At 62.2% G+C, this 25,973-nt stretch overlaps 5 protein-coding genes and 1 non-coding gene across 6 annotated transcripts; 4 read left to right on the forward strand and 2 right to left on the reverse strand.

The window, feature by feature from the left end:
- The first annotated feature begins 4,517 nt into the window (after positions 1 to 4,517).
- On the forward strand, positions 4,518 to 9,127 carry mug80 (uncharacterized protein). The gene is made up of 4 exons (XM_062774714.1): positions 4,518 to 5,594; positions 6,138 to 6,398; positions 6,511 to 7,130; positions 7,192 to 9,127. Exons 3-4 carry the CDS (start codon positions 6,761 to 6,763, stop codon positions 8,835 to 8,837), a joined length of 2,016 nt encoding a protein of 671 aa, XP_062630698.1. The 5' UTR covers positions 4,518 to 5,594; positions 6,138 to 6,398; positions 6,511 to 6,760; the 3' UTR covers positions 8,838 to 9,127.
- Positions 9,128 to 11,716: 2,589 nt separating this feature from the next.
- LOC62_06G008190 lies at positions 11,717 to 11,802 on the forward strand. Its single transcript is given in 2 exon segments — positions 11,717 to 11,753; positions 11,767 to 11,802. It is a non-coding gene; the product is annotated as a tRNA-Ala (tRNA).
- A 369-nt stretch (positions 11,803 to 12,171) lies between these two features.
- LOC62_06G008191 (uncharacterized protein) lies at positions 12,172 to 13,586 on the reverse strand. The gene is made up of 4 exons (XM_062774715.1): positions 13,568 to 13,586; positions 13,454 to 13,526; positions 13,309 to 13,399; positions 12,172 to 13,273 (listed from the first exon to the last, which is right to left on the reverse strand). The coding sequence occupies exons 1-4, from the start codon at positions 13,575 to 13,577 to the stop codon at positions 12,224 to 12,226; spliced, it is 1,224 nt and encodes a 407-aa protein (XP_062630699.1). The 5' UTR covers positions 13,578 to 13,586; the 3' UTR covers positions 12,172 to 12,223.
- Positions 13,587 to 14,235: 649 nt separating this feature from the next.
- On the forward strand, positions 14,236 to 16,393 carry LOC62_06G008192 (uncharacterized protein). The gene is made up of 4 exons (XM_062774716.1): positions 14,236 to 15,050; positions 15,146 to 15,179; positions 15,296 to 15,336; positions 15,387 to 16,393. Exons 1-4 carry the CDS (start codon positions 14,640 to 14,642, stop codon positions 16,254 to 16,256), a joined length of 1,356 nt encoding a protein of 451 aa, XP_062630700.1. The 5' UTR covers positions 14,236 to 14,639; the 3' UTR covers positions 16,257 to 16,393.
- Positions 16,394 to 16,461: 68 nt separating this feature from the next.
- scd2 (Protein scd2/ral3) lies at positions 16,462 to 19,598 on the reverse strand. Its single transcript, XM_062774717.1, has 5 exons — positions 18,935 to 19,598; positions 18,705 to 18,867; positions 18,518 to 18,649; positions 18,310 to 18,414; positions 16,462 to 18,251 (listed from the first exon to the last, which is right to left on the reverse strand). The coding sequence occupies exons 1-5, from the start codon at positions 19,266 to 19,268 to the stop codon at positions 16,619 to 16,621; spliced, it is 2,367 nt and encodes a 788-aa protein (XP_062630701.1). The 5' UTR covers positions 19,269 to 19,598; the 3' UTR covers positions 16,462 to 16,618.
- Positions 19,599 to 23,156: 3,558 nt separating this feature from the next.
- DSF2 lies at positions 23,157 to 25,908 on the forward strand. The gene is made up of 4 exons (XM_062774718.1): positions 23,157 to 25,180; positions 25,258 to 25,529; positions 25,583 to 25,707; positions 25,764 to 25,908. The coding sequence occupies exons 1-4, from the start codon at positions 23,283 to 23,285 to the stop codon at positions 25,776 to 25,778; spliced, it is 2,310 nt and encodes a 769-aa protein (XP_062630702.1). The 5' UTR covers positions 23,157 to 23,282; the 3' UTR covers positions 25,779 to 25,908.
- The last annotated feature ends 65 nt before the right edge of the window (positions 25,909 to 25,973 follow it).

Genomic DNA, 25,973 nt, shown 5'->3' on the forward strand with positions numbered 1-25,973 from the left:
CATCATGTCGTTAGGCAACGACACAAATACGCGCTCCATGTGTGTGGGTGTGTGAGATCGGGGAGCGTAAAGACGTATTCATGGCGGCCATGGCTCGCTCCAGCCCAGCCCGTTCGTTCGTTTCGTTCCTAAACAACAAAGCTCGCGCGCGCGCGGAGGCGGAGGCGGAGGCTGATGCGGAAAGAAAAGGATACGGGGGCACATTCCGCGCACGGGAATAGAGGTTAGCGAGAAACCATGTTACTATCAGTGACGGCTGCTGCCATGTCCTGCAACAGCTCCCTCCTGCCTGATCGAGTCGTCGCCCCCGTCCGTGTCAAGGGAGGCGTTTCTCGCCTCCCTTCTCGGCAACGGGCTGCTAGTCGCGACTGCCTGGCTATACGCACGCCGGGGCCAGCATGGGCCAGCCCATCAGACCCCGAGATGAGATGATTCATACCGTGTACGGCAGCGGTGCTGGTGCCCCGGCTGGCTGCAGGTGCGGGTCTCGTGGGTCTCGCTCAGGCTCAGGATTCGGCTGGGGTTCTGGCCCGCCGTTATCCTGCGATCCCCTGCTAGATATGAAACGGGCGAGGGGAGGGCGAGGGTCGCGATTTCGCCGGCTGGCTGGCGACTGGCGGCTGGCTGGGCGGCAGTCTGGATCTGCTCCGACTGCTGCGCGTGCATCCTACACAACGGCAACGTACCGGAAACGGCCAAATGCAATGTCTTGCAGCATCGGCACATGCATGTGGGAGGGAATGGATGCTACAGAGCGCTAGCTACCATGTACATGTGTACGTTTCAGGGGCGGGGGTGACAACAACACGGGACGGGGAGACTTCCGCGCAACACGCTCTGTTACATGGATACTGAACCCCCCGAATGTGCTAAAGCATGTGCATGTTGCTCGGCGGTGAGTTAGGAGTTAGGAGACTTTCTCAACAGGTGCCTAGAAGTGTCATGGCCGACCGGCCGGCTCCACCAAGTCTCAAGCGACATGTGTCTATGTGATTGTGTTTTCTTTGTGTGCTCGTTGGTCGGCGGCTCGGCTAGCTGCCCTCGTAGCTCCATCGGTTCCAAAAGGGTGCATTCCACGCGCCCAGGTCAGCCCACGCCGCCGACAGCGGCGACTGCGTGCCAAAGTGTCCGCAGACCCCCAGATCAGATGCATCATTGCGTCGTCGGAGCCCTAGAAGAAGAACGAGGCGCTTGCTTGCCGGATGGAAGGCAGCAGGATTGCAGGATCTATGCAGGAGCACGAGCAGTAGCGTCGTCGCGGTGGCGGCGCAGTGCGCATTCGCCAAGCTTAGGGGTGCATGCACAGGATGATGTCTACTGCCGCCCGCCGCCGCCGCTCCATTGCTCGCTCACTGCCCACTGACTGAATGCGGATACGAGGATGTGGCCCTCTTCTGCGGCTGCGGCGGCGGCGGCGGCGCAGGAGGAGGCGGAGGCGGCGGCGGCAGCAGAGGGGGGCCTGTTAGTTTGGAATAGTTGGTGGCCACCACAAAGGACAAGCAAGGGGCCACGACGACTTAGAGCAGGAAGCGACGACGACGACGACGACCACGACACTACGATGGACGGGGCGCGGTGGTGGCGGATGCTGCGGCCAAGTACGAAACGAAGGAAACGGCGACGGGTGCGCGACGGGTGCCTCGGTATTCCTGTCGATCCTTGATGTTGGTGGGCCAAGCCAGACAGACCAGACACGCCCGCCAGACACGGCAGACGGCAGACGCCCGCCTGACACCAAATAACATCATAATCGACCCGCACCAGAGACACAGAGAGTAAAGTGATACACGTACCTGTTGCGCCTCATCACGACCGACGGCTGACGACGCCTGCCTTCTCCTGCATTTGCATGTATGTACAACACTGACCTACCGACCGACGGGTGGCCCGTCGTCGCCGTGTGTGCATTGCCCCTTGATGTTGATGCTGCGACTTGCGAGGGGCAATTTCGGCACGACGGGGACGGGGGTGGGTCAACATGGCTTGGTTGACGCACGGCACAACGGCACGCGGCCAGAGTGACGAGACGGGGCTTGCACCAAAAGTGTGAAGCGTCTACTCTAACTCGAGAGAAACAACGTCACTTAGGCACGCGCGTTTTGGGTGCCGAGAATGCATCTTGGTGCATGCCCATCTGATCAGTCCGGTGCCCACGGCATCCAGCGGTAAGTAGCGTTGGCGCGTTGGCGGGGGCGCGGCGGTCAGTTGGTGGCGGCGGCAGCAGCGACAACAACGGGCATCATGCCCATCTGCGTGCCGTGCATGCCCACTCACACATCACACTTGGCTCGCAGCGGTTTGCTATCCGCATCCGCGCTTGCAGGTATGCTCTCTCGTAGTCGTCGCACGTCGTCGTCGACGGCGGCGGTGAGTGAGTGTACCTGCGTTGCGTGCCCCTTTGACCCGTCGTCCTTTGTCTTTCCTTTTTTTTCCTGCCCTCCCTTCCTGACCCGCTCGTTGGACCCAAAAAAGGAGGATGTCACCGGGTTGCGGCCTAGCGTTTTGGACATGATGATGATGGCAAAAGATAGGCACGATGGCGATCAAAGTGCAACGAGATGGCTCAGGGTTTTGTCGCAAAAGCGAACGGGGAAGTACAAGGTCAGGGCAGGGGGAAGCAAGGGGGCGCACAAGGAGGCGCAACAGGGGAGGGGCGTAAAGGGCCAAGGCCCCAAGGACTAGAGATTCGTGGGTGCCAACCACCCAAGCAGCGCGGGCCGGGCAAAGGAAAGAGGGAAGGCGGTGGCAAGGCTTGGTTTCGCTGGCGTCAGCTGGTGTTCAGGGCCAGACATCCCCCTCGTCCACCATTCAGGGTCCAACAAGACACTACCGTGCTCGGTCCTTTGACTTTGCTCGTGTGTGGTTTCTCGGCCCTGAACGCCAAACGCCCGACCCTGAGGGAAGACTCACTTCGTCACTGTCCCAAATGACAGATTCAAAGTTGTCGTCGCTATGCCATCGTGTCACCCGCCGCCGCCGCCGCCGCTGATGAAGATGGATGGTACTGGTGCTCCTGCTGTGCTGTGTGCCCGCTCAGATACCCATTCCCAACGCAAACAGAGCAGCGCCCCCCGCCCCCCCGCCCCTTCCCTGTCGCCGCCGCCGCCGCTGCTGCCGTGCTTTCCCCCCTTCCCTCGACGGAAGCTTGTGCTTACCCACCTAATTTTTTACGCACACACACGACCCACACACACACACATGTACCCCTGGTTGCGCTAATCCCCCTGTCGCAGACTTGGTCGAATGCCGACCGACCGACCGACCGGATCGCGCCGCCGCCGCGAGCCAGCCAGCCAGACCCACGACTCCCACTCATCATCACCATCATCATCGCCTCCCGGCTACTGCACCCCGCGCGCCGCGCCTCGCCCGCACCCTCCCCTCCCTCAGCCGCGCCACCCCAACCCCCAACCCAGCCGCCGCCGCCGCGCAGCCCACCCCCCCTCGTTGCCGTAAGGGACAGATTGTGTGTGTATCCTCCTTTGATCAAAGTGGGCGCAGTTGGGGGCGGGGCTTAGCGGTTTCTTGTCTTAAGGGTATCGAGGGCAGAGTTTAACGATCCGAAATTGTGGATGCCGAACTCGTCGTCTGTCCCAGATGCGTTGGGGGCAGTAAAGACGAGGCGCGGATTGCCGCAAGGCTGGCTCGCGCAGCGGAAGCAGCCTTTCAGTAGCGGCAGAGGTGGCGGCGGCGGCAGGTGGGCAGCGGCGACAGCGGATGTTGCATGTAATCAAGCTCTAGTTTGTTGCAGGTCGCTCCTTGCCGCGCGCGGCTGTTGCGCTCTCTCCTCGATGTGCAGCACCACCTTGTCATGGTCACCGCTGTTGACCCGCGCCCGCAGCTGTGCTCTTGGTCTCGCTGCCGCATGCACACATGCACACAGGCATGCGCGCGCGCGCGCTGCGCTGGCTTGCCTTGCCCCTTTGCGTCTCGCACTCGCCTCGTCCTCTTCGGCCTGAGAATACCACACAATCACACACGTCTGTTTCCCTTGGATCCAAGCCGGCATCTACAAAGTGGGCTTGGGCTTGTGGGCTTGTGGGTTTTGCCCAGCAAAGTGTCAAGCTTGGGTTAGGTCTATTGCCCCTGATCGTAGTCTGGCGAGATGCACACGCCTCCTTTTACATATTGCCCCGAACGAACGCTATCTCTGTCCGTCGGGATGAGGGCAGGGGCCGAGGGAACGGGGGGGGGGGGGGGGCAAAAAGAGCATGACAGGGGCGAGTCTGTACGACCAAAGCAAGGTACCGAGCACCCAGTTGCCGTAGAGACAGTTACACAAACCCGCCCCGCCCGCCGCCGCCTCCGCCGCTGCGTTCAAGTGGCGGCGGCGGCGGCGGCAGAAGGGGGCAGATGCTACGAGGGTTACGACGAGGCGGCAGCCCGAGGCGCGGCCAGGACCAAAGAACCAGGACCATGCATGCCCTGATGGCGGGGAGCTGGCGCACGACAATCTCACCCCTCTCCATCATTGACACCACCCGATGGATCAAGTTGCGTTGCGTCCTTGCTACAATCAGGCGGCAGAGGCCACGGCAACAAGCAGCAGCAGCTTGATGCAGCAACAGCTCCTGGTGCTCATGGGAGCATAGCAAAGTGCCAAGGGCCAAACCTTTCCTGGACAAGAGGCTGCCATCGTCGTCTCCTACACTACTACTACTTGCTGCTGCAGCAAATCTTGTTGTAACAATCACCATCACCATCGCCGCAGCGCCCCCTCTCCTCCTCCCTCCCTCGTCGTCGTCCCCCCTTTGAGCCCTTTCCGCCGCCGCATTCAGTCGTCGGCAGTAGCTCAGTCTGGTGCGCAGGCCGCAACCTCTTAATACACACACCAACTCCTCTCTTGCATTCACCAACTCGGTCAACGACACGATACAGAACGAACGACGACCACGCGCTTGTTGCTCGCTTCGCCCCCCTCTCACTCTCTCACACACACACCGCCTCGCCGCCTCACTTGAGCACGAACCCGACAACGACCACCACGTTGCCTCCTTCGCGCTCAGTCCCACTCCTCCCACCTTCTTGATCACCTCGGGCCTGCGCGTGTCGGATCTGCGAAGGGAACCAACCCAACCCCGACAAGGACAATTCGAGTGCCCCGCCCGCCCCTCGGTCGCCGCTCAGTGTCACCCACCCGCCCCCGCCCCCTTCTCGCGCGTCTAATTTCCCCTTCTTGGAGACGACGCACGATCCGACCATTGTGTGTTGTGTGGTGCGCCCCCCCTTGGTCTTCCCCCTCGAGACTGCGACACGACCAGATCGGCACCAGCGGCAGAGTAGCATCGTTGTCGGCCCCCGTGACGCCAACGCCCACACGCCCAGCCCAGCAGCCCCAGCTCGCCGACTTTACGCCCACCCAGGACCGCCTCTTTGAACGACGCCACCGCCGGTGCACTGTTCCTCGTTTGAGACAACAAGTGACTCTCGCCTGCGCCTCTGCCGTTGTCGTCTAGGTCGTCGTCTGGCGATCTGCCTTCCCTGGCGCACGCTCACGCGCACGCTCACACAATAAGTAGCACAAGTAGCCACCACCACCGGCCAACTACAACAACATTGCAGTCAGTGCGCCGCACTGTCCTTACCCCCAAATTGTAAGTCGCCCCCCGGTTTCGTAACTCTTTGGACGAGGTGTGCCCCGTTGTGTTACTGTTGCGGGTCGGTTCCTCGCCACGCGCAGTACAGGCAGTGCGTGCGTGCGTGGCGGCGGCAAGACAACAGTGGGCTATGGCTCTGCCTCGCCCGCAGCCTCGCCCTCACCTGCCTCCCCCCTTCCCTCCCCCCTTCCCTTTGCCGCGCGCACACCCCCCAAGACACCGACCGACCGACCGGCCGACCGACGGACGACGACGACGCCAGCGCCAGCGCCGAGCCACATTTGCGTTCCGAGCGCCTGTGTGCTGTGCGTCGTCGTTGTGCGCAAGGGTGGCGCTTGGCGCTCAAAGAGAGATTAGCACACAAACGAGGCCGCAGGCACGATCAGCCATCCATCACGGAGCGCGCGCGCACCACCACCACCCACCACCACCACCACGACGCACGCCTCGCTCGTCCTCGTCGAGCGAGCGAGCGAGCAACATCCTCCTTGACCACCACCGCGATTCATAATTTCCCGTCTTCCACGCTCACACCCACAGTCCAGCCCCAACACACGCCACCACACACACACACACACACATCAAAGCGCGTCGTGTTCTCGTCGCTCAACATCGTCGCTCTCCACTCTGCACACACACGCATCGATCTCAGGTCGCCACTCGCCCCTCCGTCGAGAAGTTGCAGGTTGAGTCATTGATTCCCCCTCGCGCCCACTCGGACAGCCTATAAAGTCGCAAGCCTCGGTCGCCCAACAGAACCCAGACTTGTCAACACCCTCTTCCCCCAAGAGGTACCTTTGCGTTAGTCAACCCCCCAACCCCCACCCCACTCCACCAAACCACCTCCACCACGCGCCTCCGCCGCCACCACCACAGCCCTTGTTGTTGTTGTTTTTATTGACACCGACCTCAGCTCTTTCCCCAATCTCCCCCCCGCGCCAACGGTGGCAACCTCGTCTGTGGCGGCGCAGCTCGTCCACAGACCGGATCCCGTCGTCTTGCAGCCACTACAGCAACTGCCCCACTGGGGCCGAGTCGAGGGCCAGGTGGCCTTCAACCAACCGGTTCAGAAAGGCCACCACGCCCGCGGCCCCTACCGCTCTTCGTTGTCGCTTTCCCCACCAACTTCATCATCACCATCCTCCCTCTATCGCACGTCTCCCATGACCTGGGCGTCGACGTCGTATCAAGCGGCAGCGGGCTCCACGTCTTCGTTTGAGCCTCAGACGCCACCGCTTTCTGGCTGCGCAACAGGACCCATCATGGACGGTTACGCAAACGCATGGGACGTGAACGGCAATGCCGACTACGATCCCTCCTACGACATGCCGCCCATGCTCGAAGATCCCCTGATGGTCAAGGGTGCGGCAAACGAAGCCGCCCCACTCCACACTTACATGGCACCCCTGTCGCTCAACGCGGCCCCAAGTCTGCCTTCTCCACCACCATCCAAGCGAATCGACATGCGACTCGCCCAGCCAGGGTCGGAAGAATCCAAACCCGGCTACCTCACCCCCTTGGCCTCCTACACGGGTATGTTGACGTGTTTCTCGTTGTGTATGTGTGTTCCTCACCGCTAACACGTCTCTTCCAGCCGAGACTTTCTGGTACTTTTGGTACGCGGTCATCTCGCCCATCGACATGGCTGGCCGCCGCGTGAGCAACTTTCACTCGACGACAACAGCAGAGCCCTTCGACAGCGAAGGACGGCCACGACATGCGATCGACCCAGGCCAGCTCCAGCCGAATGTCGCATTCCGCCAATTTGTGTTCTCGGTCTTACACAGCACACAGGTTTCATTCAGCGTGACAATCCTCGCCCTCATGTACACCTACAAGTACAAGAAGATTATGGCGCTCGGACAACGTCTCCCCTACAAGCACGAGGTCAGCGAAGCCCAGGGCTTTGTGACGGGTTTGATGCTTGCAAACAAGTACCTTGACGATAACACGTACACCAACACGACGTGGGCCCAGTTCCTGGGCATCCCTGTCAAGGACGTCAACGAGTACGAGCTCGACTGGCTTGACGCGCTCAAGTTCAACCTCTACGTGGGACCAGACGACTTTGAGAACTGGCGGTCAATGCTCGATGCCCACGTTCGCTCGCGGGAGCGCGGCGATGCTCTCGCCGCCATGTCGGTCGCGGATCCCTTCTCGCCCGGAGTACGCGCCCGATCGGCCTCGCCGCCCCTGGGGTACTTTGACCACGCCAACGGCCAGGATGCTTCCCTCAGGAAGCGTAGCGCCAAGGATGCGTTCGCAGCCGATGTGCTTCACAACACGGGAATGTACGAGGCTGCGCGCCTCGGCGCTCGCAAGGCGTCCTTTGCTCCCCTGCCAGGATACCCCACTGCCAGCACCGCTCTTCCTACCCCCACGCCCTCGGTCTTGTCGCCTACCAACGTCGGTGGCCACGCCAGCGGCAGCAGCCTCGGACGATCGTCTTCGCTTAGCCGCCAGATTGCCCGTCTTCCAAACGGCCGTCGGGATTCGTCAGGGCAAGACCAGATTGCCACGGCGACCATGGACCTCCGCCACGCGGCTGCAGCCAACACGCTCAGCAACTGGGTCTACCCTACGCCAGCTGCGACCGAGGCTCTCCAGTTTGACAAGGACGACCGTTGGCGCCAGGCCGCTGCCCGCCAGCACCGCCTCTACTTCCTGCAGGCGGCTGCGACGCCCCAATTCGGCCCCGACCCTCGCTACCACAAGGCGATCCCTCACTATGTCGACCCGTCGACCGGCTACGGATACACCGCCGCGGCGGTCGCGGCCGCGCAGTACGGTACCCAGGAGATCATGGACGTCGACCACCTTGCCAACGAGATCAACCTTGCGTCGCCCACCGACGTGGCCATGGCTCAGCAGCAGCAACAACAGCAGATGCTCATGGCGATGCAGCAGCAAGCCCAGCCTGCGGTCCCCTCGGCATACATCCCGATCGCGCAACCCGTTCTCCACCCCCATTTCCACAACCCTCAGCCTGCGCAGTTTGCCAACGCTGGACCTCCCGGCTACGCCTACGGGGCGCCGGCCTGGTTTCAGCCTCAGCAGCAACCACAGCCGCAGCCTCTCCAGCTACAGCAGCCCCAGCCGTGGGTTGCTACCCGTCACTGGCGCGCTGGTCATGCCTCTCGTTGGAGCACGAGCTCTGAGGAGGGCTACATGAACCTCCGCCCACCGCCCATTTGCAACTCTGTCAGCGAGTGGTCTTCTCCGCTCCACGCTGGCTACTAGAGAGAGACCAGCGGGTCTGTCACCACCACGCCTAATACGATCGACACTTGTCGTCGACCACGCCTCGTCCAACAACTGTTTTGGGCCACGCCACACAACCATCCAATGTTCTCGAGTCGCAGCAGGACTTCGGACTCGAAGCTTGATACTACAGACGCATCATCCGCCAGCAATTCAACCACTTAATCCATCCATGTCATGTCTGCATCGAACCGTCGACAGGTTTTCAGAGGTCTTTTACTGTATCTATAGAGTGGTACAAAGAAGTTGGGATGTACATTGTCCAATTGTGTGGGGTTGGTGGGGGTGCAAGGAAGTGATGCTGTCATTGGTTGTGGCACGTATGACGCGCGGCCACACACGCTTGCGTGGGTGCATTGGTGTGCATCGCCTCGACCACAGGGTGATGATGATGATGTTTGGTCTCGATTGACGCGCGCAGGGCGGGGGTCCCAGGAAGAGGAGCACGACGAGCGCACGCGTGCGCAGTGAGTGCGCAGCGTCAAAGTGCAGTGCCGTGCAGTCGTGGCGTGCGTCGTGGCAAGTCAGTCGTCGAGTCGACACGACGAGCCATCCAGCGTGGCGCGACCCGACGACCCCTTGTGCGTGAGACTTTGACTCTGGAGCGCACGTCGTGACGAAGGGGCAAGGTTCTGAACTCCTGCACTCTCTCGTCATGTGTGCGTCTGTCGTCGTGCAGGAGCAGATTAGGCGCAGGTGTGAATCTACGCGTCGTGGTGGGCGGGCGAGGTTCGGTTTGCACCGCCGCCAGCCGCATAGTGCCTCGGCGCAGACAAGGGCATACACAGTCGTCGTTGTCGTCGCCGCTCGCCGACTCCGACGACAGCTACTACTACTCGGTCTGCTCGACCCCGCCCGCCCGCCCGCCTGCCCGCCCGCCTGCCCGCAGCAGCGAGGAACACAACCCAACAGTAAATCAATCTATCGCCTCTCCCGCACGACACCCCGCCAGAGTCAAGTCCCCAGGCCGATGCCGTAAGCGCTGCGGGTGCGTATACTTTGGCCTCATCCGCCCGTGCCGTACGCTCTTTCGGTAGCAGGCACGACTTAGCGGCATGCTAGCTAGGTGTGCTGCTGGCGGGGCAGGGCGAGGTGCATGCGTGCGTGGCGTGTGTGTGACCATTTGCGCTTGCCTGGCCTCGCCGGCGTAACGCCGCCGCCCACCGTCGTGACAGGCCCGGCGTTAACCTCCGACCCAAGCGTCCCTGTTCCAGCGACGTTTCGGGGCCGCCGGTACCTTCATGAGGCACGTAGTGGCGTTGGCGTTGTTGGCAGCAGCGGCGGCGGCGACCACCAGCAGTCGGGTTCCAGTTCTCAAGCGGGCGGGGTTGCGTTGCCAAGCCGCAACCAACGCAACGCAACAAACGAGGCATGTCTCACTGTCCCGTGGCTTAATAGTCTGCCGGCATGATGGTAGTGGCGAGGTAACGGTGGCGTGGCGCGCACAGGCCTCGGTCGCTCGCTGATGCATAGTTGCTAGTTGTTGCATGGTGCGTGGACGGATGCATGGATGTGGATCGGAGGGACCGCTCCGCCACTCGCTCCTAGCTACGACGAGCCCGGTGCCCGTCGCTTGGTGGCGACACTCCCGGTTACCACACCCCGGTACGTACGGCAGGGGGGCTGGGGGCGATTCTATTCCGATTCCAGCAGGCGCAATCAGTCGTAACGAACGAGCAGCGATCGTATCTGAGAACGAAGAGTCGGCATCGTCTTCTCAGAAGAACCAACTGCGGCGTTGCTGGGAGTAGCTAGAGGAGGACGTGGCGACCGTCCCATGCCTTCCATCCTTCCCACCACACACAACCTTGTCGCTGCCTCTGCTCCCCGGTGACGACCAGCGCTCCCGAGCCCGCTGGTGTAATAATCGGGCGGGCGTACTGCCGTACGGTAGTCGGCAGCACGGGTATCTGGACGACGAAGACCACGACGAGAAGAGCAGCTCGGTGGGAAGGAAGGAGGAGTACAGCCTTCTGAATGCCTCCAGCGATCCCAGCGGACACTGGTCACGAGGGAGGGGGACACTGTGACGAGGTAGCCGCACAGCCTGCGCGTGTGTCAGTCGACACGGCAGTAGGAGGGGGCCATGACAGTGGAGACGACGGCTGAGGGTTACAGAGTGGCGGCAAGCGTCACTACCGCCCGTGATCACGGCCGCGAGCACCACAGTGGCGCACGGGCTATTGGAAAGAAACTCGCGTTGACATCGCCGACTGACAGGCGGCGTCGAGGAAGAGTGCGCCGGCAAGGCTGCAAAGGCATCGCGGAGACGCCGTGGGCGCGCGTCGACGGCGGGCGGTGTGGCTCCCACTGCTGACGGGTTCCCCGCCCACCGTCCATCTCGCACCAGGTGCACACGCTACCTTGCGTCGATTCCGTGTAGCCTATACGCGCGAATCTCGAGAAGGAAGCGCTCCACGAGGTAGCCGACAGGTTCGGAGAAGAGAAGCCTCGAGTAGTGGAGGGTGGCAGGTGGCGCCGGCGCCAGCGTTCCTCCTCCTTCCTCCTGGACCCCATCTCTCACACCCATGCAGCTGTTGCCCCTCCCATCGGAGCCCATATACACCTGACACAAGGAAATCTATGCGTACAACCAGCGATGGGCACGAGTCCATGCCTGCAGTCGCGACTGGACCGGGAAGGGGAAGCGCTCATGGCCAGCGAGGTCTTCCGCCCGACCGGACTCCACCAGAAACGCCCAATCGCACACGCACAACTAACCGGCTTCCAACGACAGCACCTACAGACACACTCGGGTCTCTCCACGACGCACCACAGCACGGCAACGAGCCACAGTGCCCACAATGCGAAACGACAAAACCAAGAGAATGACCCAATCTTACAAGATCACATGATCAGGGCGTGTAGCTCAGTTGGTAGAGCGTTTCATTCGCATATTCTGCGAGACTTGAAAAGGTCTTTGGTTCGATTCCTAACTCGTCCAGTTCGATTCTTTTTGGGTTTGGCGGCGACACATGCCACCATACATCCAAACCATTTGGCCGCGGCATCACACCTTTTTGTAGCGTGCATGCGCTATTCCTGCGCTGCAACGACTCGCACAGGGGTCAATTGGCAGCATGCGATGTAGATGGATGCTGTACACTGCATTTCTGGCTCGCTGGCGGCACAGACGGGCAAAGTGACGACGACAACGCCGCGCTCAGCCAGGCGTGTCTCCTGGTTGCAACGTGCAGGCGTCTGGATTGCGGCACCTCGCCGTTCCCTCCTCCAGATGCCGAGCACTGCTCGCGCGTCATTGACTCCCTAGTGCAGGACGAGGCAAGGCCAGCCGTCTCGCAGATCAGAAGGGCCTCGTACCCAGCTCCAACCCACACTCCTTCGTACTGCAGAACATCTTGCATCTAAGCTCCCTCCTCAGCCTCAGGCGCGGCAGGCGCATCCACCGCCGGCGCGGCCTCGGGCTCGACAGCCGCCGGTGTAGGGACCTTGGGCTCGGCCTCGGCGGACGGCGCCTCGGCGTCCGCGGGGGCGGGCACAGTCTCGGCAGCGACGGCCGCGGGCTCCTCCTTGGTCTCCTCGGCCGCATCCTTGGGCTCCTCGGTGGCCTCCGGCACAGCCTCCGCCTCCGCCGCCGGCGCGGCCTCCTCCTTCGGCGCTTCTGTCACCTCGGGCGCGGCAACCACTTCGGGGGCAGGGGCGGACTCCTCGACGACAGCGGCTGGAGCACTGGCGGGCTCCTCGACCACAGGGGCGGGGGCCTCAGCGGGCTCCTCGACGACGGGGGCGGGCACATCGGCAGGCTTCTCGGGCGAGGGCTCGGCAGCTGGTGTGGGCTCCTCAATGACGGGGGCAGCGACCTCGGCGGCCTTCTCAGGCGACGGCTCGGCAGCCGGCGTGGGCTCGGCAGCGGGCGCTGGCTCTTCGACGACGGGCTTCTCCTCCGGCTCGGCAGGAGCAGCGGGCTCCTCGGCTGGTGTCGGGTCGACGGCGATGGGCTCGGCGACCGACTCGACGACTGGCTCCGCGACTGGCTCCTCGGCCGGCTCGGCGACCTTCTCAACCACCTCCTCGACGACCTCGTCGACCACCATGGGCTCGGACGCGTCGACCACCACCTCCTCGGCGACAACCTCGTCGACGACGACATTCTCGGCGACAGGCGCAGGCGTCGCCGCATCGGCCTTGGGCTCGACCGGCGTGTCGGGCTTGATGTCGGGCGTGGGCACGTCGAGCACGGGCGTGTCGGCTGCGGGGGTCGCCAGCGCCGCGGGCGAGTCTAGCGTCGGCGTCTCGACTGCAAACAGGCGCGCGGCGGCGGGGGCGGGCGTCGCCGTCGCTGTCGGCGGCTCGGTCTCGTCCTCGTCCTTGTCGTCGTCCTCCTCTCCCTCTTCTCCCTCCTCGACGTCGTCGCCCTCCTCCTCGTCCTCTTCTCCGAAGGGAGTCGACACGGTCTAGCGTCAGCGCAGTTCGGGGTGAGGGAGCGTACCTCGTCAAGCTTGATCCACTTGCACACCTTAAACGTGCTCCCTTCTGGCAAACCGGCAGGCGCGACCCATCCCTTGCGCCATCGCTTGACACTGTGCGCGAGTTAGTGAGGAGCGAGTGAGGAGGGGAGATGCGACGGGACGCACGGAGCAAGCAGCTGGCGCTGGTACGCCTCGGATGCAGTGTTGGTCGTGAACCGGCCTTGGATTCGTCGCACGCCTGTGCTGTCAGCATGCAAGTGAGAGGATGGATGGACGCACCGTGTGACATTGTTGGTGGATGGATGGAGCAGAGACAAGTGTCAACATTCAGTTCCCGTTGATTGTTCCTACGCGTGGTGGGTGGTGGCTGTGGCCGGCGCTGCGGAGACGAGCGGCACCCAACCTCCACCGTGGTGTTTTCCCAATGTCTTGGCCCTTGGCCGCGAAAGGATGCATCCCGCATAGCGGAGCCTTGTGTACACGGTCCACCAGCATCACCGCCATGATCCATGCATTGCTGTCCAGCAGCCGCGCCGAGCTCTTGGACGAGCCTGCAGCTGTTTGCTCGTGTGGCCTCTCCCCCCTGCCTCTCACTCGCTCGATGTGGCAGTGGCAGCTGAGAGTGGCTCTTTCACCTGTACGCCCCTGCTCATGATCACCCGCGCGTCGCTTCCGTTTCAAACGACACTTTGATTGCATACACTTTGCATGCATCTCGGCGTCGGAACAGGCCCTCTGCCCCAACTGCGGCGTATTGCAAATGCCGTGTCATTGTCCTCGTCGCCGTGATTAGGCTCGCCTGCTTTTGGCAATTGGCGACGACGGGGCTGAGCGGACCCTTTTCGTCCGACTCTGCCTGCTGCTGCCCATTCCTCGCATCTTCCCCCCCGCCGTCGTCGTTGCAGTGCCACCACTCTGCTGCTGCACTCTCACTGTACGCTGCCACCCACCCACCCACCTACCCAGCCAAGCCCGGCCCAGCCCAGCCAGCCGCCGCCTCCTCGCCCACCACCACCATCCACCTCCCACCTCACCCAAAGATCCGTCAGCAACCCACTTGCATTCACTTTGCATTTTCCACAATCACCCTCTCACATCCCATCCACACTCCTCGACAACCTCTGGCAACTCGTCGACAACCACCCGCCCACTGCCAGACACAGCCACGCATCCTCCGCGCTCCCGCTTAGCGCCGTCGTTGGCCCAAAAGCCCAGCTACTCTGCGATCCCGGTTCGTCGACTGTAGCTCGCCTCTCGACGACACACAGTCTTCCTCGTCTTCCTCCAACCACCACCAGTTGCATCCCACTCCACCCAAAAGCATCTCGGGCCCCCCTCGCCACCCGCCATCATGTCCGAGCCATCCTCCGCCCGCCACTCACCTAGCAAGGACAAGAGCCCATCCGCTGCCGCTCCGGCCACTGCCGAGCCAGTGATCGACCCAGAGCTCGCCGACCTCCCCCCTCCCCCGCACCACTCGAATGGCGCGGCCTCGTCGTCGGCCAATGCCGCCACTATCAATCGCGACACGCCCTACCCCCCTCGGCAGCCTGGCGACCCAATGGGCATCACCGAGTCTATCGCCAGCGCACCCAACCCCCACACTGCCGAGTTCTCACCACTGCCCTTCACTCAAGACAGCAGCATTGATGTCACTGCGCTCGATGACGCCGCGGACAATGCTCCCGGCTCACCCAATGCTCGTCTTCTCCGCGCCATTGCCCCTCCCAATGCTGCCCAGCCCAACCCAAACTGGCCACCTGTGAGTGTTAATAGTCGTCCACGAATCGCCTGTTGTCACAAGACAACATGGCAGGTGGCACTGCCGCTTGTAACACAGCTGACAGCCACGTGCAGCCCCCTCCAAACGCTAGTGTCAACCTCTTCATTGGTAAGTGTTACTCTCGGTGCAACCTGCGACATAAGCGCAAAGACAAACATGGCTGTCGGTGTGACACCGATACATCTTCCTCCATCGTCATACAAGAGCCCGTGCTAACGTTCCAGGCCGTGCACTGCTGTCCAACGGCAACGACAACTGGCCTTTGGTATGTCGATTTCGTGTCCTCACCGCAAGTACCTAGCTAACCCCGCATAGAAACCCAATGACATTGTCAACTGGATTAGGAAACACTACCCCGACGAGTGGGACGGAGATGAGGGACGCTGCTCGGCACACCGTGTCCGCACCTACTTGGCACGCAAGGGTGCCGACATGTACTACGAGAAGCTCAACCAGGGCTGCATCGCCGGATGGCGTATCCGGCAAAACCACCTCTGGCGATTCGAGGGCGGCGGTTTCCAAGGTCGCGGCATGAAGCAAGAGGAAGCCATCGCCGCGCAGCAAAAGGAGAACGAGTTGATGGCAACAGCAGCACACAAGGCCGCCGCTGCTGCTGCACTCGCCCAAGGCCACCCTAATGTCAAGGTGTCCATGTCGGCTACTGGCCTCGACGGCCCTCCCAACAAGCGCCTCCGCAAGACGAACGGCCAGGCAAGGAGGAAGAGCGAGAAGAAGAAGCTCGACGAGGACGAGTACGGCTACTCGGCCGCCTATGCCCAGCAGTACGCGCACCTGCCCACCGAGGGATCAGGAGCCGACGCCGGCTTTGACGCCTCGCTGGACGCCTCAACCTCGGCCGCCGCCGCTGCAGCTGCTGCCGCTGCTGCCGCCGTCGCGTCGGTCGAGGAGCAGGCCGCATCGATCGCCGCTGCCGAGGTCGCTCCTGTCCCCGAGGCCGTCGCCGAGGAAGCAGCACCAGCAGACCCCAGCCTCGACGACGCGAGCCTGGTGCAGCAGGCCATGGCTGCCGCCAACGCCGCTGCTGGCCAGATCGACGAGCTCGACATGGGACTGGATATCCCCGTCGAGATGCAGATGCACACCGACACGCACGACCACGACGCCAACGACGGTTACCACCAGTACGGCCAGGTGTTTGGCGGATCGTACCAACAGGGCCAGTAAAGCTAGCACAGTAGGACAGTTGAGGGAGTGTCGTGTTTGGGGACTGGCCACCAGCATTAGAGTGCAGTCATACGTGTCGAGTGTTAGAGTAGTCTCAGAGCCTGTAGATAGCCAAACCATGTCATTATCAAGTCGACTGGCATGCATATTCCAATAACTCAACCGGCGGCCTGTACAGCGGTGTCTCCACCGCACTGAAGCTCACTGCACTCGAGCACTCCATACATTCCGGAATAAAGAAACGACTAAGCAATGCTAGACACCGTACGAGTACCCTCCTGCACTTCGGACACCCGCCCCTTCTCACATGCAATATCAGGTTACCAGGCTCTTCTTCTCAGGTCACTCTCCTTCCACACTCCTTACTGCTCGGCATAGAGCACCATCTTCTGATCTTCGGTGTTGATCCACTCGGACAACTCGCGGTCGTCGCGGATCGGTCGCTGTGGGGCGTTCTGTGCCTGCGACGCTGGGCCGCTTCCGCCAATGCGGTACTGCAGCACATTGATCTCGGGCCCAAGGCGCGCGCGGACCTTGTCTAGGAGGTCGGCAAACCCGACTGTTGGGTGAACGCGGAGAGCAATGAGATCGTCCGTCTTTCTGTCGTAGATCTTGATCTTGACAAACGAGGTGGACGGCTTGCCTGGAGGACGAGGAGCTGCCGCCGGCGCTGGCGCCGCGACCACCGATGCAGGCAACTGGGGTGGCGGAGGAGCAACAACCGGGGCAGCGATGGGCTGGGGAGGGATGTGGGCGGTGGCCGCGCCGAACGAGTTGCTGCCTGCCGTGTGTGATCCTGACGTGCTTGCCCAGCCTCCGTTTTGGTGATTGGAACTCGACTGCTGCTGGTTCGCAAGGACAGTCGCATTTGTGGACGCTGTCGTCGTGCTCGCATTGCGCGCGTGGTTGGAGCCCGTACCAGGCGCGTTTCCGAGACCGGGGAGGTACTCGTCTTGCAGAGGCGAGTTGTTTCTGACCCCCTGTGTCCATGGCTGTAGCGGTGCTGTTGGGTCATGCTGGTTGGCAACGTTCAAGTCGGAGCCTTGGCGCGCGCCGAACGGCAGGTGGTGGATAGCGGCAGCCGACGTTGACGACGATGGAGGGCCGCTCTCGAACGAAAGGTCGCCCAGTCTCTCCTGGAGCTCCTCGACGGCATCTGCTCTTGGGCTTTCCTCGCAGTAGTCTCCGTACTTGGCCGCGAAGAAGGTGCGGATGAGCTCGTGCCGCAGAATGTACCCGGCGCCATGGCCTCTCAAATCGAGCAGTGCGCGGACATAGGAGTCAAGCTCGTCGCGTCGGTACTCTGTCAGCTCGTCGTCAATGGGCTCGTCCACAGGGCCGGGCATGTAGGGTAAGATGCGCGGAGGCGGCGTCCGATCCTCCTCGCCTGGCAGCTGGCGACCGGCCTCTGTGGGGAACGTGTCGAGAAGCGTGATCTGGAAGTCGTAGAAGTCCTCGTACGTGCGGTAAAGAATGAGGGTGTAAGCCGTCTGCGTCTGGTCGTCCGGCACAAAGGTGCAGTGGAGACGGAACCAGTAATTACCCGACTCGTTGTGGAACGATGGGACACCAAGCTGAACGAGTTCACCCGCAGGGAGCATCTGATCTTGTTCTGGCCGGTAGCCCGTCCGCGCCGTGTGGTTGGAGATGGGTGGTGATGGTTGCCTGCGCGTCGCACTCGAGGGCGAGCCGGACCGAGCGTTGGACTGGTGGGAGGCTTCCGACGTCTGCGAATCGCCTTGAGCGAGGGCGGCTGCCTGGGCTGCAGCCGCGTACGGCGAGTTGGTAACATGCTGGTCTGGTGCAAGGTCCAATCTTCCTAGAGGGATTGCGGCGGCCTTGTACTCTGCTGTCGCCTTCTTCCACTCTTCAACCTGAGGAATGGTGGAAGGGAACACCTCGATGGGCTTGCCAGAGATGGGGTCGCGGATCTCGACGAATGCGACGGGGATGAGGCCTGGTCCGCCGAGTCTGCCTATGGGCTTGGCAACAAACCTGGGTACAGCAGTCAGACAAGGGGAAAGGTGGACGGAGAACAAGGGGGGCAACATACCACTCGTGATTGCTCTGCGCAATGACCACGATGGGTTCGCCAGCCTTGGCTTCGAGTTCGTCGGGGCGTTCTGCATGGAAGTCGTATTGAACAATGGCGTACAAGCTTTGAAGTGTCAGTTTCTTGGGGGACTTGGCCATGGCGCATGGAGAGTGTATGGATGGCGTCCAGGGGGATGTGAAGAGAGAAGTATGCGCGTAAAACTCACGGCTGCGTCTTCTTCTTTGTTGGCGAGTTTAAACCCATGGTCGGAGAACCCGGGCCTGCGTTTTGCGCAAACGGGGCTTGCGACTGCTGCTGCTGCTGCTGGCCGCCTGCCGAGCGAGACAATGACCTGGCACTGGCGCATTGTTAGTTTTGGGACCCTGCTCGACGCCATCGAGGTCTGTGCTCACTGATCCGATAAGGTGGCAACTGGAGACGTCGGTGAAGTCGAGCCGCCTCCTCCTCCCTCTCCACTTTGCGAGCCGCCGGCGCCAGGAGCATTCTGGCGACCTCCCTTGGCAAACTCTTCAAAGTCGCTCTTGGGCACTAAACCTCTTGAACCCGTAATGGGATCTTCGTTGAAGAAACGATTGTCAGCACGCGATGCACGCGGCAACAACGGCGACGTCACGGGACTCACTTAAGGCTTCATACCATCCTTCGCGCTCGCCCGTCACATACCAAAAGTCGCCCTTCTGGTAGCTCAGCTCCTGTGGGTTTGTGCTCCTGTGCGAGTTGAGGGCCTTGATGACCTTTTGGGGCGGTGCGACCTTTTCGGTAGGTCGAGCAATGGGGTTGATGAAGGCGCCCGACCCTCCAACGGGGTCGTCGGCGGCAATGTGGTTGTTGTTGGGATAGCCGGACCAACCGCCTTGGCTGCCTTGTGGAGCGTGCTGAGCGCTCGGACCGGCGGTGCCATGGCCGTGGCCGTGATGATGGTGGCCGTTATTGAGTGAGCGGCGGAGTGACTTCATGCCCCCGGCTCGGTTTTACGCGTTGGTTGAAAGAGTCTGGCGCGGCGGGTCTAGAGTAAAAGTGAGACGGGGTTGTTGTGTGTGTGACGCGCGCAGAGTTTGAGCCTGGCGCGACAGACGATTCCAACAGAACGTTGCAGGAGACGTAAATGGGTTGGCGCACGCGCAGCTGGGCGCGTGGGGGTGGCTGGGTGGGTGGATGGTGCTGTGCGCGCGGGCAAGAGAAGGATGGAAGGGTGGACAAGGGTTGTGCGAGGTGGTGTGTCCCTATGAGATCACACGGCGCGCGGCGGCGGCGTCGCGGGCGGCTGGCTGGCTGGCTGGCTGGCGGCGGAGGCGGGCGCGGACGGGGGGTTGGAGTGCAGGGCGTGTGGATGGATGCAAGTGTAGTGGAATGAGGAGCAAGCACGCGCAGCGTGAGTGGGGTCGTAGTGTCGTCAAGCCGTGTGTGGATGGTGTAGATGGTGGTGTCGTGAGTCGTCGAGGAGGAGGAGGGAGGAGGGAGGGAGGTGGATGCAAATCAAAAGGGATTAGGACGGCTGCAGTGTTGTGTGCGTGCCGCGTGCCGTCAGTTGTGGTTGTGGGCCGGCCGTGTGACTGGGTGTGACTTGCTCTACTTTGCGGCAGTGGTCACAAAAGTCGTCAGCGCTCGTGCACGACGACCACGACAAAGGGTTCATCCAACCGCCGCAGCGCAGCGCAGCGGGTCGCACGGCGGCACCCAACCAAGGCAGCAAGGCGGCGGCGGCGGCGGCGGCGGGCGGAGGCTGCGCGGCGAGCCAGGCATTAGGGCCAAGGACAAATTTGACTCTGGCAGTGTGCGGGCCCTAAACAAAACACTGAGCAGCTGTCTGTCATGTTTGACTCTGCTCGTCCTCCTTGCTTGCTCCTTGCTCCTTGCTGCCGATGCTGCCGGTGCCCAGCTGGGCCTGGACCCAACCAACAACCCTCTCTCTCTCTCTCTTCCGCATGGTAATCATGTGGGTGCAGGGAGGCAGCTGGGTGCAGGCAGGCAGTGCAGCAGTCGCAGCTCGCAGCTCGTTGCAGCACCTCGTCAGCACCCGAACCAGTTGTAGCAGCGGCATCGGCCAAAATCCCCGACTGCATACACCACAGTGACAAATACCTACCTACACACATACGCTGCACTGCCGTCAACACTGCCAGCTACGGCACAACCATATGCTTGATGGCGTGGCAGTCCCAGATATGTACGCCTCTTGTGTGGTACATACATATCTCTCAGCAACAACACCCACCACGTCCTTGGTCGTTAGAGTTTAACTGCAGAGTATCCGTGCACCCAAACCCGTCCTGTATTGCAAGCCCACCGTCGCTGTTGCTGTCTACGTTGTTTACTGGTTCGGCGGTTGCGAAGTGGTGCAGTTTCTGGGCCTCTCGGCCAAACTCCTCTTCAGGCATGGTCTCCATGCCTCGCCTACGCTGCTGTGCGGGGCGGACCGGCAAGGCAACACGACACAAACAAGGGTAAACAAACAGCTGCACCCACAAACCTGGTTACAAACCCCCCTCTGCAAGCTTACTGCATTTGGCTATCTGTAACATGGTGTCCTGAGATAGAAGGCGAAAGGGGGGGCCAGACTTCGAGTCCTTCTGCTGGTGGGCATCGAGGGCAGGTCGCAGCAGCAGCAAGGAGGAGGCAAGAGGAAAGAGAGAGGCAGAGGCAGAGGCAGGTGCTGCTTCGGCGACGGGGAGAGGCTACCTACTAGCACGAAGCGATATGATGAACGGTGACCGAAGGACGGTACGAAGCGGCGCACACCAGTGGGCCGTAGCGTTGCTCGTTGGCCTTGCCCTTGGCCTCACTGTTCCAGACTACCGTTCTTCCTTGACCCGTCGACCGCAGCTCTATTCCCGCGACGCCGACGCCCACCATGATGGTGCCTTGTCTCTGCGCTATGCCATACCCCGAGCGACAGCGGCCGACAGTGGCTTGGACATGAGCTGCTGGTAACAGCAATGGGCAGCACACATTTTGGGGGTTGTCTTGCGCCTCGTCGTCAGCGGCAGCGAGGGCCCCCTCGGAGGATTCACGGGGCGTCGCACGACGACCAACCCGCGCATAAGGTTGTAGGTCGAACCCAGTCCGAACCGTTGGCACCTGGTGTCTTTGTCGTCGCGTGATCTCGAGCGAGCGCAAGGCGACTCCCACGACAAGGTTTAGACCAGCCGGAGAGGAGAGAGCAGAGGCAGGTGCCGTCGTGCCCGGCAACCAAGGCCAGGTCGCTGAATCTCGCCCTCTCGTAATGGCCGGGCTTTTAACTCGGACAACAGGACAGAGGGGAGGCAGGTACAGAGGTCAACACAACAACACGTCGTGGGTCGTCGTCGGCCTTGTGCCAGCTTTGGCAAGTCGAGTCGTGTTTCAAATACAAGTCCGTCAGGGTTGCGGCCTGCAGTTTCCAAAGATGGTGATTGTTGTTGTTGTCTGCGGCAGCGGCAGCGGCAGCGGAGGCAGCGGCAAGGCAAGGGTATGATCGGGGTGTGAGGGTGTGCATCGAGCCCATTGTACAGCGACCATGACCAGCCAACCTGCACGAGCTGAAACGGGGTTCAAGGCGGGCCGCAAAGCTGGCTGGCGACTTGACAGTTGTACCAAAAGCAGCTAACGAGAGGGTCAAGTTGGCCGGCTCGGGGGAGGGGGGACAGATTTGCCACGGAAACAAGCATCAGTCACGGGGGGCGAGTGGTAGGTGTAGTGGAATCGGGGGTGCTAGTTGTGGCCGAGGATAGACAGGCCCGACGACGCCACGAGTCAGGACGCCGGCGCCGCGGCGCCAGGAGTCATCGAGTGTCCTGCAGCCAGCAGCCGCAGTCGCAAGCAGACGTGTCTGTCACCTGCTAGCTGTAGCCTGAGGCGATGATGAATGCACAGAAAGGCAACGGCGAGTGGTGCAACAAGCTGGCGCTGGCGCCGGGAGGCGTACGCCATGGCAGAGCGCCTCCCCCAGGAGACAGGAGCAGCTGTGGCCGCAATAACAAAGGCCTCTGATCCGGGGGTCTGTCTGGGGTCTGGGTCGAGGCGTCGTCGTCGTCGTCCACGGTCCACGGACGTCGGCGGTCGGCATTCATGCAGAAGCTCAGAAGGACTACTGCAATCCACCACGAGGTGCACAGTGCAGTGGCATGCTCGGCCAAGCCAGGCCAAGGTGCACAGCACTGGAATCAAACCTGGCTTTAGGGTCGCATTCCATGGCCTCGTGCATTTTATTCCTTGTCACGCTCGCTGCTGCGCTGCTGCTGCATAACACAAACAAGACATACCGCATCTTGTGCTGCTTCAAACTTACACTTGTGCTCGCTCGACGCGTCGAACAACGAGCACGCACACATTACAACACCGCGCCCAGCCGGCCAGCCACACGCACCCGTGCTCGTCGATCCCCGGCTCACATCCCATCCCATAGGCGGCTGCGCGCGACCGGCTGCTGTTGCCGCCTCGCACTCGACTCCCCCTCACAGCATACACCGAGCGAGCGCTGGGAGCAGCAAGGCAGAAGAACACTGGCCGCGCGATCAACAGGCCCATCCAGCCGAAACTCAGGCACCTCGAGCCTTTGCCCGTGCTTTTGTCTCTGCTGTTGCAAGCATTGTCTCTGCTCGTACGCCACTTGCAAGGTTGCTTGCTACTTTTGCGCCAAGCCCGACCTACCTAAAATACGGTAAACGGTCAACCCCCCCAGTCTGGCTGGCTGGCTGGCTGGTTAGAACTGGCGGCGAACGGCGGTGCACCAGCGCGACAAGCGACCATCAACCAGCGACCATCAACACTGCACCCACCCACAACATAACACACACACACACTCTATTCTCATTCCCCAGTCACACACCGAGCTCTCCTCCCCCACCCCGCACCCACCCACCCACCCCGTCACATCTCGCGCGACCTCGACACATTACTACAACCCAACTACCTTCAACCTCTTGCAACAACACACAACACACACACACACCACGCCGCTGGTAGAGCCGACCACGCTTACCCCCAGCACCATGGCGTCGGTTCAGGCCCGCAGGCCAACCATCACCGCCTTACCCGGCGCATCCGACTTTGCCGCCGCGGCCGCGTCCTCGGCGCACTCGCCCCTCGACCAGCTCGGCCTGGCCATGCGCCGCGGGAGCCCGACCGAGCAGCCCAATCCCGCCGCCGTCGCCGCTGTGCAGCGCTCGGCGCCGTCGCCGCCCGTCCCAACACTCGACTTGAACCTCTTCCGATCGCCGAGCATCTACTCGGTCGAGAGCAACCTCGACACGATAAGCCTGACGAGCGAGGAGCACCACGCCGCGTATGGTGACCAGACTATCGGCTATGGCTATGGTTTCACCAACGAGCCCGAGGAGCAGGGCACCGACGAGGACGACGACTACGGTTCGCCAGAGGAGGGCACCGAGATCAACTTTGGTGCTGACCCGACGTCGACGCCGTCTACACCCCGCGCCCGCCGTATGGCCTCGGACGAGGTCATGGGCGGGTCGCCTGTCCGCTCTGGCGCATCGACACCGACGTTCCGCGTCCACCGACCCAACCAGCAGTACGCTGGAGGCCCCGCACCGCCGCCTGTCCCCACTGTCCCGTTCAACGTGCGTTCGGCCGTCTCGGATGGTCCGTTTGCACTCCACCCAGTGCCTGTTAGGAACCAGCGGAGTGCCTCGTCTCTGGCATCCTCGAGCACGACAACGACGGTCACGTTACAGGCAAGATCGAACACCGAGCCGGTTGTTGCCCGCGACGCACCGGTCACACGGGATGCGCCGGCACCGCACCAGCCCCAGACGTCCACGGTGCCCGACTGGGCAAGCGTCCATGGCGAGCAGGGCTCGGACTGGGGAGACGACGAGGCCGAGTTCGAGTGGCTCGATAAGGGTCACCCTGAGGCAGTGAACGGTAACAGCAACGGGACCGTGCCCAGGAGGCTCGGCCTCAGTCCTAAGCGACTGTCACGGATACGTGCTGCTGTCCCCAACCTGACACCCAACCTCGTCCCACCCAGCTTTGCGACGGGCAGCGGAAGCGGCGGAAGCAGTGGGAGCAACAGCTCTGCGTCGAGCCCAGTGTCGCCCGGGCCGCCTGATGGACCGCAGAGAGCGCGCACAAAGAAGAAGCGCCCAATCGTTATCCCCCGACGTGCGGCGCCCCCGCCCCCGACCGGGGCACCGAGCACGCTTCCGCCAACAAGAAGCAGGTCGCCTCAGCCACTGCGGTCACCGCCGACGAGGGACGGCAACTCTGTGTTTGACTCTGCGCCCTCGGGAGAAGCACCGCCGCCGACGAGGGAACAATCTTCCCCTGAGTTGGAAACGAGGCCCGTGTTGCCGCCGGTTGTCATCATCAATGCGACGCCGGACCGCGTCGCCAGACGCCAGCCGCACCTCATGGTGCCGCTCAAGGACGGCGACGGTGGCAACAGGCCAGGATTAAAACGCGTGCCGAGCCACCAGTCGGAGCACAGCATGCAGTCGTCGCTCGCCTACTCGTTCTACGACCTCGAGGATGGGAGCGCGGCTCCGTCAAGATCAGAATCCCCGAGCCGCATTCACGAGGCACAGCCGCGCGGGCGGTACGCAAAGATTCCGATCACCACGATTGACCCTGCTGGGGGCAGCCGTGTTCGTGTGACCGACACGACTACGACGACGTCGCGGTCACCAGTGACGCCCGTTACGCCGGGGATCAGCGCCAATGGCCACAGCCGGCTCAACCTGCAGTCGGCGTCGACGACATCGCTGTCGTCGATTTCTGCGGCAGGGCTCACACCTGACGAGCTCGTCGCCGCTGGGCTGGAGCAGCGCCGCGCTGGGCAACTGCCCAAAGCCGCGTACATGTTCATGAAGGCCGGTGAAGCCGGAGGCGCGACAGGGCAGATTTATTGGGGCCTTGCGTTGAGGCATGGGTGAGTGACATTGTCACGCGAGCGTGACGCGCAGATGCGCAGACGACGCGCAGACGGGCACAGCTGACACCATGCAGACAAGGCGTTGCGCGTGACGAGCGGCGCGGATTCACCGAGATCTTACAGGCGTGCGACCGGTCGCTGGCCGAGAGCCCGATCGACCTGCGCGCCGCGGCAGGCTCGATCCTCACGCCAGGGCAGGTGCAGTCAATGACGCCGGGGCTGTCACTGGGGCTGTACGAAGTCGCGTGCTGCTTCCTCGATGGCACGGGCGTGAAGAGGTCGCCTGACACGGCGCTCGAGTACCTGCGTATGGCTGGTAGCCTTGGCGACCTGAACGCTCAGGAGGGTGAGTTGTGGTCGTGTGGCGTGTGTTTGCTGGGAGTGTAGCTGACGCGTCAGAACTCGGCCTGCTGCTCGCCAAAGGAGGCCACGGCGTCAGAAAGGACATGAAAGAGTCGGCAAAGTGGTACCGCGCTGCGCTGGACCAGGGCCTCAACACGCCTGGCTTGGCCTGGGTCTGGAAGGTGGGTCGTGCGAGCAGTCGTCTGCTTCTTGGACGTGACGCTGACTTCTTTTGCAGGAGAAATACAACTAGACGAGCGCGTCGCGCGCGTGGCCGCGTCTAGCCGGGTGCTGGGTGCTGGACAATGTCGAGGCGTTGTTGTAACACTATTATATATACATGGGCTTGCGCAACACAACATGCACAACAACATATCTTTGGTACGAGTGCGTCGAGCAGGGGCGAGTGCCACAATGCCGAAACGCCGAGGCTGGAAGGGGTGGCAGT

This window comes from Vanrija pseudolonga, chromosome 6 (assembly GCF_020906515.1).
Source record: "Vanrija pseudolonga chromosome 6, complete sequence".
Taxonomy (NCBI): Eukaryota; Fungi; Basidiomycota; class Tremellomycetes; order Trichosporonales; family Trichosporonaceae; genus Vanrija; species Vanrija pseudolonga.

Bases quoted from the DNA above. Each gene is read 5' to 3' on its own strand.
- LOC62_06G008191 (XM_062774715.1), bottom strand. The intron at 13,400-13,453 runs GTGCGTCCCGTC...ACTCGCGCACAG, and splicing joins CAGCGCCAGCTGCTTGCTCC to TGTCAAGCGATGGCGCAAGG. The intron at 13,274-13,308 runs GTACGCTCCCTC...CGCTGACGCTAG, and splicing joins AGTGGATCAAGCTTGACGAG to ACCGTGTCGACTCCCTTCGG.
- scd2 (XM_062774717.1), bottom strand. From the start codon at position 19,268: ATGAAGTCACTCCGCCGCTCACTCAATAACGGCCACCATCATCACGGC. The intron at 18,868-18,934 runs GTGAGTCCCGTG...TCTTCAACGAAG, and splicing joins AGGATGGTATGAAGCCTTAA to ATCCCATTACGGGTTCAAGA. The intron at 18,252-18,309 runs GTATGTTGCCCC...TGCTGTACCCAG, and splicing joins GCGCAGAGCAATCACGAGTG to GTTTGTTGCCAAGCCCATAG.
- mug80 (XM_062774714.1), top strand. From the start codon at position 6,761: ATGACCTGGGCGTCGACGTCGTATCAAGCGGCAGCGGGCTCCACGTCT. The intron at 7,131-7,191 runs GTATGTTGACGT...CGTCTCTTCCAG, and splicing joins CCCCTTGGCCTCCTACACGG to CCGAGACTTTCTGGTACTTT.
- LOC62_06G008192 (XM_062774716.1), top strand. From the start codon at position 14,640: ATGTCCGAGCCATCCTCCGCCCGCCACTCACCTAGCAAGGACAAGAGC. The intron at 15,051-15,145 runs GTGAGTGTTAAT...AGCCACGTGCAG, and splicing joins CCAACCCAAACTGGCCACCT to CCCCCTCCAAACGCTAGTGT. The intron at 15,337-15,386 runs GTATGTCGATTT...AACCCCGCATAG, and splicing joins GCAACGACAACTGGCCTTTG to AAACCCAATGACATTGTCAA.
- DSF2 (XM_062774718.1), top strand. From the start codon at position 23,283: ATGGCGTCGGTTCAGGCCCGCAGGCCAACCATCACCGCCTTACCCGGC. The intron at 25,181-25,257 runs GTGAGTGACATT...GACACCATGCAG, and splicing joins GGCCTTGCGTTGAGGCATGG to ACAAGGCGTTGCGCGTGACG. The intron at 25,530-25,582 runs GTGAGTTGTGGT...CTGACGCGTCAG, and splicing joins CGACCTGAACGCTCAGGAGG to AACTCGGCCTGCTGCTCGCC.